Source organism: Leptodactylus fuscus, chromosome 6, assembly GCF_031893055.1.
Source record: "Leptodactylus fuscus isolate aLepFus1 chromosome 6, aLepFus1.hap2, whole genome shotgun sequence".
NCBI classification, from domain to species: Eukaryota; Metazoa; Chordata; class Amphibia; order Anura; family Leptodactylidae; genus Leptodactylus; species Leptodactylus fuscus.
Genome location: NC_134270.1, coordinates 112,683,297 through 112,698,946, shown reverse-complemented (window position 1 = coordinate 112,698,946; position 15,650 = coordinate 112,683,297). Strand labels below are relative to the sequence as shown.

The 15,650-nt window shown below is 43.3% G+C and overlaps 1 protein-coding gene across 1 annotated transcript in view; it reads left to right on the top strand.

Annotated features, from left to right (window-relative positions):
- The first annotated feature begins 2,592 nt into the window (after nt 1–2,592).
- VAPB (VAMP associated protein B and C) overlaps nt 2,593–15,650 on the top strand; it is a 31,188-nt gene continuing 18,130 nt past the window's right edge. Inside the window, exon 1 of the mRNA XM_075277061.1 lies at nt 2,593–2,789. Coding sequence (XP_075133162.1) covers nt 2,732–2,789 — 58 coding nt within the window. The 5' untranslated portion in view covers nt 2,593–2,731. The remainder of the gene's footprint in view (nt 2,790–15,650) is intronic.

Genomic DNA, 15,650 nt, shown 5'->3' with positions numbered 1-15,650 from the left:
GTTTTTTCATTACAGTGCGGCTACAGGTAATGGTGACAATTCTAGGAGCCACACTGCTCTCTTGCCATACAGGATGTAGCAGTGGGTTTAGATGCAGTGCAGTGGTGTACATCGTATGGCAGGCGAGCAGCCGGCTCCTGATATTACCTTTAGCCATCCTGTCTCTGTACAACTCATCTACAGGAGTCCTGGCGGTGGGCCCCTAAAAACAATTCCACTGGTGGGCCCTAGACACCCCAGTCCGACCCTGCAGGGCAGAAGTAGCCTACCACGGCACTAGTGCTTCCTTTCAGTTGTACATTTTTCCCCAATAAACGGATCCTTATCTTATACTGTAATCACTTACGTATGTTATCATTACAATTCACATTTATAAAATTTCATATTCCAACAACTCCTTGATGTATTATTATTTTTTGTCAATGAGTATACTTTCATAAACTCTAATTCAGACCCGGTATTGGATGTCATAACTATCAAACTCCATATCTGTCTTTCCTCTGGCTTTTAAAAGAGTTTCCACACTGAGGACCCATCTATGATGTCCATATTACCTAAACATACAGTATTTTTCGGCATATAAGACGACTTTTTAACCCCCAAAACTTTTCTGAAAAGTTGGGGGTCGTCTTATACGCCAAGTATACGGTGGGGCAGGCGGTGGAGGAGCGGGATCGCAACCTACCTGCCGCTGCTGGCTTCCTGCAGCAGTGGAGCGATGCTGTGGCCCCAGTCTCTTCGGGGTATGTAAAGCTAATGGCGACCGCTCTGCTGCAAAGATCTCCACTATACACGGAACCTCCGATGTTAATGCCCGCACTCTGAATCCAGGCATTAAAACTTAAACCCCCCCCTCCCTCCCGTCCACAAAGTGTAAAAACACTCCCTGGGGCCGGTCACCCCCGGCCCCATACCTTTAAAGTTGCAGACCGGCTCCTGTGTGGCAAGGCCGCAGGAGCCGACCTGTTCCGGTGACAGCCGGGAGCCTACTGAAGGCTCCCAGCCCTGTCATAGCAATATTAATATCGCAGCTAGCCTATTACGACCAGCTGCAATAGTGATGTACAGAATCTCCCATAGACGGCAATACACTTGTATTGCCGTCTATGGGGACTTGCAATCAAATGATTGCAGGTTCAAGCCCACTAGGTGGGGGCTAATAAATTAGTTAAAAAAAATTAAAAAAAAAGTTTAAAAAAATATATTAAAAAAAAAGTTCTAAATCACCTCCTTTCCCTAGAATACATATAAAAGTTGTAATGAATGCTTCTACTGCGGCTACTGCGCATGTGCCCATTTTTTTTTAGCAATGTCAGTTCGCGAGCGCTGGAGGAAGACGGGTCCCGAGGACATCGCAGGAAGAGGAGGCGTGGATGAAGAAGACGGCGGACCCTGAATGCCCGCCCACCATGCACGATGGATAAGTTGATCACATTCTTTTTTAGGGTATTATTTTAAAACTGGGGGGTAGTATAATATAACTTTAGCGGTGCCTGAATAGCCTTTTAAAGGCTATTCACGCATATGTGGGGCTCTATCAGCATGATTTTGCTGATAGAGGCCCTTTAAAGCGGCCGCGAGGCGGACATTTAAAAAAGGCTGTCACATAGCTTTTTAGAACGTTCATGTGAATCTCGGGTAACAGCATATGGAAAGAGCTTTGCTTACCACAAACGGTAAAGTACTATCATACTTGCTAAGCTCTTCTCGCCTGTCTTACGCTAGGTTCACACCAGCGCTTGTATTACGTTTGGGGACTCCATTCTCCTCTCTACATGAAAAATGCAGAGAGAAAAGGTCTGCAAGCGGAAACCACGTGGACCCCATTATAGTCTATAGGGTCGACAGGTTTCTTAAGGTAGCCGTTTTTTTTATGTGGATTAGGTTTCTGTTTGGAGGCTCGCAAGCTGACCCCCCAAAATGCAGATGTGAACCTAGCATGAGACTCTCCCCAGAAAAGCTCTCCCGGACCCCATGAATGGCCGGCAGGTGACACTCTCTCATTGCTGTGACCCGGATTCACCCACTACAGGTCTCTGTGTAAAACGCGTGTCGTGACATGACTTCACAGCCAGCCATGACACAACCCAGCGAGCGCCATGATTATGGCAGTATCCTGACCGCATATTAAGTGGTATTTTACCACAATTTCTCTTGTTGGGAATAAAATCGTAGCATATGCCACCATGAAAACAATATCTGTGCAGTTTTTGACAGGGAAGTTAAAAACCTCTCAAGCAAAAACACCCTATCTATAAAGAGGTGTTCTGGGTAACACGAGGCCTTATTCCGTGGTGGGTGACATTTTACTGAGGTAAACGGCCACCTTCAAATTTTCCTGAAAACAACTCTTTGTTAGCAACTACTAGTACGACTTCGTATACATTTTTTAATACATTTAGGCCTGGCATGCGTGATACGTATATAGTATTCCAGAGCAGGGAAGGCTAGCTACTATCACCGTGTATTATGTGAGTCACACGGCTTTTGCCCTGCGTGTCCCCTGCAGCCAGCCCTCCCCCTTCCTACCTCCTACCATCCCCGCCCCGTCTCTTGCGCATGCGTGCCGGATGGACCGTTGCTCCGGGCCTTGCAGTGCGTGACGTCAGCAGCCTCCGCCCTCCGCCGCTTTGCTGCATCACCAGCTCCTGCACTGCTCACTGCACAGGCCCCGAGCACCCCCTGACCGCTGCATGCACTGCCCCTTCCCGGAGAGCACCCAGGAGGAGACATGGCCAAATCCGAGCAGGTCCTTGTCCTGGAGCCTCAGCATGAGCTCAAATTCAAAGGTGAGGAGCCCTTGGGCGGTGTCCGCTCGGGCACTGAGGGGGGTGGGGGTACCCCTGGGGTGCAGGGGCTGGGAGAAGGACGGGCGACATGTGGCTTCCCCGCCCATGGGGGATTGCACAATATTAGGGAACATATGTGTCTTACAATGAGGATAGTGTCATGGTTTATGCTTTCATGTATTTAATGTTACCCCCTATTATATGTATGGATTATATATGGTACATACATATAAAGTATGCATGTGATTCACCTTGGGATTATTCTTCATATGAAATGTGACCTGATCATCATATGTGTATACACACACACATACACATATATATATATAGTACACAGTATATATAATATGTATGTTTATATGCCTGTATCTCCAGAAAATGCCGGATCACAGTGGGATCTCATCCCCAGCCCTTATAACATTGCATTGTAGTACACACGGAGGTCCAGGTGTTGGCCCTGCTGTAAGGCCTCATTGCTTCCATTCCATCCATAGCACCCTGTAACCTACATTGTATCCTCGTGTGAGTCCTATGGACGGATTACATAATCTGCCATTGAAGGCAGACCTGCACTGTGCTACTATATGAAAATCTACACCTGACGTGTAACGTGATATTATCTGTCTTTATAGATTATATACTGTATTTATCATGGCTACACTCACATTACAGCTGCTGCTGGGAAAGTGCTAGATCAGAAGAGAAACCTGATAGTAGATGAGGCTGAAGCTCCACCGATCCGGCCTCTATACGTTGCATTGTGACACACGGCTCCTTGGCCTGCTTGCCTTCTGCCATTAGCATACTATTGGGTTTATTCCCAGTCCTTACTACAGCAAGAGCAGAAAATAAACCCACAGGCTTTGATACAGCTAAGAAAAGCAATGATTCATGCGTCTCATATCAGAGGATCCGCTGTACTATATATAGTCCAATTATTTGCTGTCCCCTGTTCTGTGGATTAGATGTGATCCTGCATGTTGCTGCAGTCTATAGCATGTGTGGGGAGCCCCGGAGTATCCTCGTGTATAGGAATGCTAGAGGGATTAGATCATATTAGATCCCACGCTTGTTCCTTGCATCCAGGGATAGGCTGACTGGCTCCTGCTGTTGTGACGGTGTATGCTGCGACTTGTAGTACCTCCACAACTGGGAAGCTATCAATATCTTAATAGGACATGTTGCCCTTGGTATTAAGGGTAGAAAATTATTTTAGAGGACCCAAATTTATTGCGCTGTATTTTTCTTTCAAATTCAGGCAAATAAGTATATGTATATCTACTTTGAGCACAATACAAATGTTTGCTGTTGTGTCTGGGTGGCAACCAATATGGCTGCCCTTACTGCAACAAAATGAGCTTTGGAATACGGGATGCCAAGTATGATGTGAGGCATAATCTAGCTTCTTTACTATTTTTCAGTCTTGGAAAGTAGGATGACAACAATTGTGGAAACTATAATGGTGACCATACTGGTTGCCAGCTACAAACTGATATAACTAAGGGTTTATTTAGATTTTTTTTTTTTTAATGGACCATACTGTGTTCGCAAATTGTGTGCATACCCATGGAGAGGTGGGTTTATTAGGACTGGCATTTTGTATTCTAATTTTAGGCTAAGACCCCACATTGCGGAAATGCAGCTTCTTTTGTTGCAGATTTTTTTGCAATATATATATTTTTTTTAACTTCATTTATTTATTTTTTGAGCCAAAGTCAGGAGTGGATTGAGCAGGAGGGAAAAGTATAAGAGCTTACTAAATATTTCCCATTCCTTTTGAAGCCATTCTTTGCTTTGGCTAAAAAAAAAAACAAAACCGCAGGAAAAACTGCAAGAAAAAAGTTGTTTCTGCAGCGTGGGGCCTCAGCCTTAAAGGAATTTTCCAGGGCATTTTAATATAAATAAATATATTAATTAATAACCTATACTGGATAGGCCATCAGTATTTGATCGGTAGTCACAGATCAGCTGATTTAGCCATATCCCTGAGCTGGAAATAGCTCTGTGCCTAATATTTGACTAGGTGCAGAGCTGCTTCCTGCCCTGTCCTGTGCATTAATCTTTGGTGGTCACATCAGTCGATCATGCAGGGTCTAGATGTCAGACCTGTACAGTGAAGATACCAATAGCTTATCCTGCGGGTTATCAATATAAAAACCAACTTGTAGCAGAAAAATCGCTTTGGGGTAAGACCTCGGAGGGAAAGAAAAAAGCCGAGAGAAGCGCAGAAAAAACTAAAAGCAATGTGATTTTTCTGTAGTTTAAAAAAACTAAAATCTTTCGCTACATAGGTTCTTTTAGTCTTAAACAGTTCCTTGGCCTGTGTAAAATGTGCATGAATAATGAAGCCCCTGCCTCTTAAAGGGGTTGTCTGAGATCCACGGGAAATGGATACTGATGACCTATTCACAGGTCCACTGAATCGGCAGCCGGAAGTAATGTACAAGGTATATGGCCAGAAGCAGCCCTGCTGCAGTTAATATGAATAGGAGCGGAGATGCCATTTTTTGGCACCACCGATACAGTGTATAGAGCCAGAAGCTGTATACAGTGTATGGAGGTGTACACTCTAGCGGTGGCTTCGGAAAACTGCTGCTTCGTTCCTATTCACAGTCAATAGTAGTAGATCTGCTTCCAACCATATACCTTGTATACAGCTTCCCACAGAAGAAACTATTGATGAGGTCTTGGTGTTGAACCCCAACCAGTTTGATATTCATGACCTATCCTGTGCATAGGTCATCAGTATGCATTATCCATTAAGATCTACATCAGTGAGGGACTGGTTAGATTTCTGATCATACTAAGGTTAGGGTCCCACCTTTGCTGTGCTCTGTGGTTTGTATCTGCCGTGGGACCAAACGACGGAGAGCATGCCCACTAAGCCAGCAGTCTCCCGCGGACCAAATAGACCATAATGTCCGTGCAGGACTTATTTCTCTGCCGATTTTCTCTTCCGGAGACTGACACAGATGTGAATGAGGCCTTCTCCTAGTACTCTAGTGTGAGTTACAGTAATTTTGCTTTGCCAAGGTTTCCCTGCCCCGCCTTGGTCTTTACACCTTTTCATCCACTTTCTTATGAAGTGGCGAGTGGGGCATGGAACCAACAATGTGGTGTCCCTTTTGGGGAAAAAAAAGGCTCTATAACCAAAAATGTGTCACATCTACTACAGAAATCTGGTGTAGCTGGGTTAGTAAATACTTCCACCTTCCCTCCGTGTATTTTTAGTGTTTAGCCTGAGGAAATCTTGGGCTATACATTTTTGGGCTATTGTGTGCAAACAAACCAGAATAGTACATGCCGCAGTGGACTTGTGAATGAATGACCTCATTCATTACGGTGGGTTTGAGGAAAACTTGCCCTCAGGGACTGAGATGTTAGAGAATGGCGCAGGGACATCCCCTAGATTGCAGATCAGCGTATGCGGGGAGGACCAGATTTGCTTATAGACTACCATGATAGTCAGAAGTTTGTGGGGAATCTCATCCTGACAGACTCTTTTTATGGTCCGTATATCTGTGGGGGTTCAGGCGTTGTATTCATAATGTGGCAGCAGAAATTTGGCCAACTGAAACTGGCGCTATGTTCGGTGTTCTCTGCGTCATTCTTTACCCCCTTGGGTCATTACACGTAATATCTTTTGCCTGGTGTGTCCCTGTAATGACATAATAGAAGAAGACATCTCAAGGTCTTGTACTAACTGGTTATTTTTCTTCTGTATATTTTTCCCTATTGTTTTTGTTCCACTAATGTTCCCCTAGTCATGTCCAGGTCGCTTTTTGTCATTGCCATACTGTGGTCATAAGAAAAATAAAAATTTGATTCAGACTGTGCTATAACTTATGCCTTTGTACTGTCCTGCTCAGTCAGTCCTTTTTTTTCCTTGCTTTTATCAGTAAAGTGTCCTATGCCCCTGATGTTACATCAGATTCCATTACTGAGTTTTGAGTCAAAGTGCTGCACAGATTGAGCGGCCGTCTCTTGGGGGCAGTGCTTTCTGCTGTTCAGGAAGATATGGAGTACGGTAATGCACGCAACTACTGTGTATACAGTATACACACCATAGCATCAATCAATATACACAATATATCTTGCACAAAATAGGAAATTTGAACAGTTGCTAAGGGTGACTTTTTTTCTTTTTCACTAGTTTCAATAATTTTGGCCTCAGTTGTGCAAGAAGCAGTAAAGTCTCTGCCAATTTGTGCTGTAAAGATATGGGCACTTGGTATGCGCCATGTAGTGCTCCTATACAGCGCTATAGTACAGAAGTATTCACTTGAAAAGTTTCTAGAAAAGAATACCTAAAAAATGTAGCATTCAATGGGGCAATTCTTGAGTGGCTTATAGAAATCTATGGGTGCTTTATTATGGTAGTTGTATGTTGGCCCTAATGCATTTATTTGCTCAAGCCCTCAGAATCATGATATATATGAGCCTACATGTATATGGCAGAGCTATGTGTGTACAGAGCCTGAGCACGGAGTCCCTACCAGTCTATATGCTCCATGTCTTCAAACAGCCTTTTTTTTTTTTTTTTTTCTGTTACATTCTGGAGAAGTGAAGGAAAATCAATATCATGGCTGTATGGCTTAAAACTGAATATGCCCCGATGTTACCTCATGAACATGGATAACACAGAGTGCACTCCTTCTGTCCCAGATTGTACAGTGCATTATGATCAGCCTCCTCTGGGACTGGTTGTAGCCATGCTGTATATTATTACTATTCCTCAATGGCTTCCACTTTGTACTCATTAGTCAGATATCTCTAGTTTCTCTTTGAACCCCCCCCCCACCTAAAATTATAGCCAATTTATTTCAAATAAATGATGTTAAGGTTGCACGAGGGTGCGGTCAAAAAAACACCTAAAGTTGTAAGGGGAGGTAAAGTTCACATGCATTTGTGCCATAGTCTTTCCTCCATCCTTGGCTGTAGATACACAGAAGTTTTATTGTTCTGTCTAAACAATATAGAATACGGTGTTTTATATCTAATTTTTGTGCATGCGGTTTTGTAACTACATTGTGACTGACGTACAGTGGTTCCCTTGTTTAGTTCTGTCCAATCTTGTGTTAAACCAGGCATACCCTTTGTATAGATGTCTCTAGACTCCTCCACACACATTCACACTTGGCTTGGCAAAGCTGGGCATGTATATTGTGGAAGATGGAGCAATTGGGAGCCCCCTCCCCCCCTTCCCCATATACATTAGATTGTTTTGCCAATTTTAGAATGACCCATTATTATATTCCTTCAGGCGATAAGTGGTGGCTACCTCCCAGGAATTCTTCATAAACATGGGCATGCATACTCTGGAGAGAGGGCTAAGTGTTACCAACACTCGTTGAGAGAACAAAGGATTGGACGATGTTTTTTGTTTTTTCCTCTTATTCCTTTGTGGAATAGTTTTTGTAGGCTGTATTATTCTGTACAGAGATACACAGCAAAAAGGCTCTTACTATAAAAGAATGCATATCCGTAAGTTATGCATGGAGAGATCCTTATCTAGGATACCATGGATTAATATTATTTTATTTGTAGCTCATGGAGTTGGTGATATGAGTTTGGAATATGGCCCATAATAAATAGATAATACAGCTGGAGTATGGGACTATTATAGGCACGGAGGCATCTTCGGTGCACTTCACTGGAATATCCACACTTCATGTACACCTGTCATTTACACAGCTGTTATCTAGAATGTGGACTTGTGGTTTACTTGTGAATGGACTGGCTGAAGGGATATTTAACTAGCCTAAGTGGGTACAAGATCCCTAGTGCAAAAACTCGTTCTACAAAGTGGGTGAAATTATTATACAGGTTTTTCCTATAACGGGAAGCTACCCCTATCTATAGGATAGGTTATAACTTGCTGATCTCTGGGGTTCCATCCTTTGAGACCCCCATCAATCATGAGAGGTGGAGTGTTTTGCACCCCAGTTTGATTAGAGTGGCAGATCGGAAATGTAGACCGTTGACCCATTCATTTCTATGGTAATCGCGAGAGACAGCTGCAAGCAGCACTTTTCTCTGCATATTTTTTGTGCGGAAACTACACAGACCCCGTTATAATCTATGGGGTCTGCCAGTTTCCTAATGTAACCACTTATTTTTGCGTATAGGTTTCCGTTCAGGGGATCCCCCAAGCGGAATCCCCAAATGGAAACCCAAGCACAGATGTGAACTGGGCCTTAGTTATTTAAATATAATATAGTGGACTATTGCTGCAGTGAGAATTTTCTTTTTCTTGGATTCCTGTTGCATAGGTTATGTTTTCTGCTGGGAACCTTTTATTATGTACTAACATATCAAGTGTGTACAGTTGTGATGTACCCCAGATGCACTTGTGATAAGCCCATTTGTCATGAGTCAAGGATTGTGGTCACACCTGTCTATAAATAAATGCCAATTTGCCAAGGGCAGAATTTTTGGTTATATGACCTAAATCAAAATCCCGACTTATTCAACAATTTTACCTCGATTAACAGCAATTACTTAGGTCTTGTGCCTTTACAGTATATGTTACCTCTCCTGGGCTCTGATGCAGCTCCGTACTATCTTTGGTGTTTCTGACTGACATCATGTACCACTGGGGCTCAATCCCTGATTTCTTCAGAAGCACCGAAGACAACAGAGACTTGCACCAGAGCCAGGAGAGGTGTGTAACACTTTTTTTGATCGCCACCCTTGGGTCTATGATCATTATATGCTGGGGTTAGTAGAGGCCCCACAGCATAATAAGGCTGGGTTCCCCCACGGTTTTTGGACCGGGTTTTGACGCGGAGGCTGTCTCAGAATCTGGTCCAAAAAATGGCTAGCCGCCACTGGATGCTGGTGCACTGCATCCAGTTGCGGCATTCCACTCTGGATTAGGCCTAAATGAATGGGCCTAGTCAGGAGGGAGGTGTCGCGCCGTAGACGTAGTGACGGTATCCGCGGCAAGAAAGGGCAGGTCGCTTCTTTTTTCCTCTGAGCAGCATAAAACCACTGGTGGAAAAAAGAAGTGGCTCCCATTGAAGTCAGTGAGAGGCATTTTTTCGGACCGGATTCTGAGGCAGATTCTGAGGCAGAATCCGGTCCAAAAATCCCTGTGTGAATCCAGTCTAATAGTTCCAAAATGGATGTGTCTGGTCTAAACAAAACTGCAGGTAGAATCTGACAAATATTGTAATAATCGAACCAAAATAAGACATGAATGAAATCGCATTGGTTATCCTGGATGATGTTCAGTGTCTGTTATCTTGCAATTAATCGCCTAGCCATTTGCCTAATGTATAGTGAATACTAAAGAAATATGGAAGGCGGATTTGCATATTCTTCCCATAGTTCCTTGCAAAGTGGAGTGCTAAAGGCTTAACAAGTCTCCACACACCTATATGGTGGTCTCTCCCTAAGGAGTGACAATATCCCCCGAACCCTGTCTAAGCCTCTCACCTCTACCAGGTTATAGTCCTCTCTACATCGGGCTGATGAGATCCAACCAGATCGAAACAGCTGTCCTCGATTGAGAGACTATAACCTGGTAATAATCCCAGCGTCATTGCTAAACAAAGGCCTCTTGGAAGGTCGGGCATGAGGCTAAAGGGAGCAGCCATTATTGGGTTATTTCACTGGAATCCTGTCTTAAGACAGGCTTGCACATTCCAGTGAGCGCCCTCTATTGGTTTGCAACAATGAGGCAGCAACTGTCTTCCTAATTACATCATGGAAGGCGGATTTGCATATTCTTCCCATAGTTACTAAAGAAATAGTCATAGTAATGTGAACTTTTACTACTGGCAGAGAAGTCTACTAGTAGTTAAACATTTAGCTTCATGTAGCCGTGTTATCAAGTCTGGATGTAGAACTTAGACCTTTCCAACGTGTACAACTTGCTTAGTATCTTTGGCGGTAACGTGCCAGCTTACGCTATGTTTGCTGGGTATGCTAAGGCTAGGTTCTTATCTGAGTTGGAGTCTCCGTAGGAGAATAAAGTTCTGCAAGGAGTATGAAACCGGCGAATCCCATTAGAGTTTACGGGGTCCGTGGATAACTGCTTTTTAAGGGGATAAGGTCTCCATGTGGACCTGAATGATGGAGAACCGAGCGCTAGTGCGAACCTAGTGTAAGCTAGCACATCTGTGTGTATATGTACATTATCCTGCGCCATCTTTGAGACCTTTTAGACTATATCAGTAGCGCAGAGTCTACATGAATGGATACTGTCAGGGTAGCCATTTTTGTTGATGAAGCTGTATTTAAGTGCAAAGATTTTGGCTTCATTCACCAAATTTGTCGCTTTCTTAGGATTCTTTGCATTTTAACAAACTGAACAAACTTGAGATGGCTTTTGAGCATTTGACATGATTTGTTAGGCAATCCCCTTGGAAACAAGTAACGGTAACAAGAGGTCTTTATTGCAAGCAGTGCGATTTATCTCCTGTGCAAAGTGCTAGGTTTACAGTCTTTCCCATGCTTTCTGGGAAATTTAGACAAGCCGTCTCTCCTACTAAAGCAGATCTTGCCAAGAGGCATTTCTATTATGACCAGCGTTTGAGTCGTACAAAATAAAAAAAAACAAACCCAAAAGAACCCCAAAAACATTGCTTAAAGCTGCGCTGCACATGTCTAGAGGTTGTGTGATATTGCATATCACACCTCTATTTAACTAAATGGGTGTTAGGTGCAATATAGAAGACATTTAGTTCTTAGCCTAAGGAATCGCATTCAGTCTTTTTGTTGGTGCCGTTTTAGATTGAAAGCCAGGAATGGATATTAAAGTGTAAGGCTCCATCCACATCATATTTTTTTCTTCCGTTTAACAGGAGCAAAAGACAGAAATGGATGGACATCCGTTTACATAGAGAACAAAAAAAAAAAGTAATGGCTAGTTCACACGGGCACAGAGGGGGCACATTATGACACGGAATCCACGTCCTAATCCGCCCCCTCATAATGGTGGTCTATGGAGACTGCTAGCATTCTTTTTTCCGCTAGCGGCATGAAAGAAGCAAGCTGCCCTTTCTTCAGGCGGATTCCGCGGCTCTTTGAGCCGCGGCGTCTGCCTCGCGGCAGCAACCTCCGGACTCTACATATTCATTTGAGCCTACTTCGGTGGTGGAAGCCGCGACAGTCGTGGCAGGCGTATTTTGGCTCGAGAGTGACGCGGCTCCCCGTGTCACTCTCTGTGCCAAAATCCGCCCTTCCGCTCCCCGTGTGAATAGGGCCTAAAACAAAATAGATCTGGCATGGATTTTTTTGATTTTATTTAAGAAGGAGAAAAATTTAGCCTACCATACTTCCATGTTCAACAACTTCTTTCCCTTTTTACATTGATCTCTAGGTAAATAGTCATCGGTTTACATTCACCTACATTGTTTTTGTTTTTTTTACAAATCTACTAAACAGATGTAAAAACTGTGAAAAAAGACCCTAACAATATATTAAAACCTCACCATCACACGGCCACATTCATTTCACTGACTGTGAATGTCAATTATTCATATGACCAATTAATTTTTTAATTTTTTTCTAATGTAGATTGTGAGTCTCATATAGAGCTGACAATCTACATTTTCCCTATCGGTACGTCTTTGGAATATGGGAGGAAATCCACGCAAACACGGGGAGAATATACAAACTCTTTGCAGATGTTGTTCTTGGTAGGATTTGAACCCAGGGCACCAGCACTGCAAGGCTACAGTGCTAATCACTGAGCCACCATGTTGCTCCTGACCGATTTAATTTTTGTCCACTTTCATGGATCCCTCCATACACTGCAATGTATGAGGGATTGGTTAAAATGGTTGCCCCTCTGGTGTAAACTACTGTGGAAAATGGACATCTTTCATAGCTGTTTTCACCAACGATCGTGTGAATCTAGGATATATACACTTTTCCATATTTCTATGTCCACTCCTTACTCTGGCTTCTAAATCTAGATCAGAACCTGCCCCAATGACATTGTGTAAGTCCAATGTTTTGCGCAGTCCTATACTTAGGGTCACTTCGTCAGGCTGTGTTCAGGCAACACAGTCCATGTGATGGCGACATTTGCTGTCCAACCGCAGCATGAACTAAACTCGCAGCATCATAGTGATTTATGAGGTGGTGACTTAGTAAAGTCACGGACAGGCTGTCCTGTACGCATATGCTGGACAGTAGAGTCACATTCATCATGGAGGTTGCTGCATTGTAGATCGCTATACTACTGTGACTCCAGACTGCACAAGTTACAGTTAATCGGTGAAATGCATTAGTGACACACATAGGTTATCAATAGAGATGAGTGAATATGCTCAATCGAATACCTCGGCCACATAGCTCCCGGTGACAGGGAAGGTGGGAGGGGCAGTAAAAATTCAAAGCTCCAGAAGTGTTTTTGCACCAGGAGCTATGCGGCCGAGGTATTTGATCGAGCATATTCGCACATCTCTAGTTATCAGTAAAAAAAAACAACAAACAAACTGGGGAACCCCTTTAAATAATCACCATGCTAGACTTGGCCTTTACCCTGGAGCGGATGCTGGCCTCCAAAAATCTTACCTTCTTTAGCTTTCACTCCAGATGGGCTCTTTGGTCCTCTTTTATGGAGAACAGGAAGGGTGCCCTAGCCCTGGCCCCACGTCCCTCCCCCTGACTCAACTCCCTGAAGTGCTTCGCATGCTGGTTCATTATTATCCTAATAGTTGCAAGTGTTTGCTTATTCCTCTGTGCGTTGCTTGTCATGCCAAATTTAGAATGGTATCACCTTGTCCTGAGTACGCGGTACCTTACATATATATAGAGTCACTGGTTTACTTATGTTATTTGTGTGTTTTGGTTTCTCGTTTCTTTCCCTACATCCTATTCCCTTTCTGTCCCGTTTCTCTCCTTTTTTTTTTTTTTTTTTTTTTTTTTAAATCCTCCCGTCACAAAAACCAAAAAAAAAAAATCCCATTCCTCTCCCTTTAACTCTTGGTCATGACTTCTTTGCTGTATGTAACGGTGAGGTGATAGCTGGAGCAGGAGGGGTTGCACACTGAGACTTCTAGTTCCCCTTCCCCCCTGGGCTTTCTGCAAAGCTAATAAATGGTATGGAATTGGACCATCATCTATACAGAAAGGATGTTTATACAGGGCAGTGAATGCACTGCAAAGATTTTTGTACACCCACAGGACCCCTTCAATATGGCACCTACATTTCTTCGATGTTGTATATTATTACCAAGTCAATCTGATATTTTGCCATGTAGTGGTGAGATTACTGGTTATTATTGGAGCGGTAGACAGGTTGTAGACCTCATGCACGGGTATCTCCATAGTACTGAAAGCCAGATACTGCATGCTCATTGGTATGGTGCTATGCTTCAAGGGGAGTATCTCTGTCAGCCACTGTTCAATTGAATGTGGTGCATTTTCTCTTTCTGTACACATGGCCACAGCAGCTGCAGATTCAGATTCACTTGTCACTCGCCATAAAGATAATTGTAAGAAGAGCACCAACGGTAGTAACTTTGGACCTCCTCTGTGGGAAAAAAAAAATCCCATCCAGTTTTTTCTGATGGGCACTTTTTGTAGTACTTCCATTATTCTTATACTTAGAGTGGAAGTTGATAAAATATTATGAATTAAATGCAAATCCTAGCATAGACCGCATCTGAATTGGTTAGAGTAAAGGTGAGAACTTGCCATAGGGCTAAGATGAAGTGCACATTTGTGACATGAAAAGCATGCTAATCTGAGTGCTACACATTCCTTACATCTTCTCCAATTATTATATTAATACTCTAGCCTCTGCCCGCGACTTCGTCTGCGTGTTGTTGGTGTCGATAATCTACCTATAGTCAGCAAATTGCTGCTGTCGATGATCCGCCAGCTCTGGCGTTTCAACTGCTTTCAAACTGTCCTGCCACTGAACTCGTTCCTTGCGTCGTGCTTGTGATTGTTCTGGCATTTCAGCAGCTGGCTGGGATGCCATATAATGAGTGTATTGGTGGTATTGATGATCTACCTGCTCCAGCGTTATGGATTCTCTAAGAGCCGCGTGATGCCTAGCTTGCTCAATTCTCCTCAAATCTGCTTGAGGAGAACTCTGTTGACTCCTGGCTACTTTCATAGCTGTTGGTTTTTTTTAGAATTTTGCAACAAATTAGATTTTCTTTTTCCCAGCATGTTTAAAATTGGCAAACTGCCAATTTGGATTAAAGGGGTTTTCCCGTGTCAGTGTGTCAGCGCTGGAGCAGATCAGATAATATTTTAATAGTTGTTCACAAAGGACTCGGTGTTATCTTTGTTTTTACATATAGAGAAAAGACCAGGCTTTATCAGCAAACTCCAATTAGCTGATAGTCCTGCTGGCAAGAGCAGTTTAATATACAGTAGTATATGTACATAAATGGATATGGATTCACCCCAAATTATGTTGTCTTGCCCACACCAACCAATAAAGTTTCAGCTTTCATTTTCTAAACTGCTCTGTAAAAATCTAACGTACAATGGCTGCTATGGGTGACAAGGCCTTGCCTTTTTTCGGTCATTGTTGACATGCAGACCTGGATTACAGTGTATGTAAAGGTATGTGCCTGTTGTCATTACATGGACAGGTGGCTGCAAATGGGAAAGAAGAGAGTAAACCTAGGCCGGAGAAGTGGTGCGTCTTTTGCCATTGCTAGCCTTTCATTACCTGCATCTTGTAAAATTATATTTCTGGGTTTTGTTTCCTGCCGAAGGCTCACATTTCTCTGTCCTACCTTGCTAGGGTTGGATGAGCCTAGCTGACAGATAAAGGAGCAGCCGCGGGAGTGTTGTATGAGCCGTTCTAGAGTAGCTTTCTTATAAATAAACTTGTGATGGTTGCCAACTTGCGTAATTGTAGCCAAGCGCTGTCCATACTAA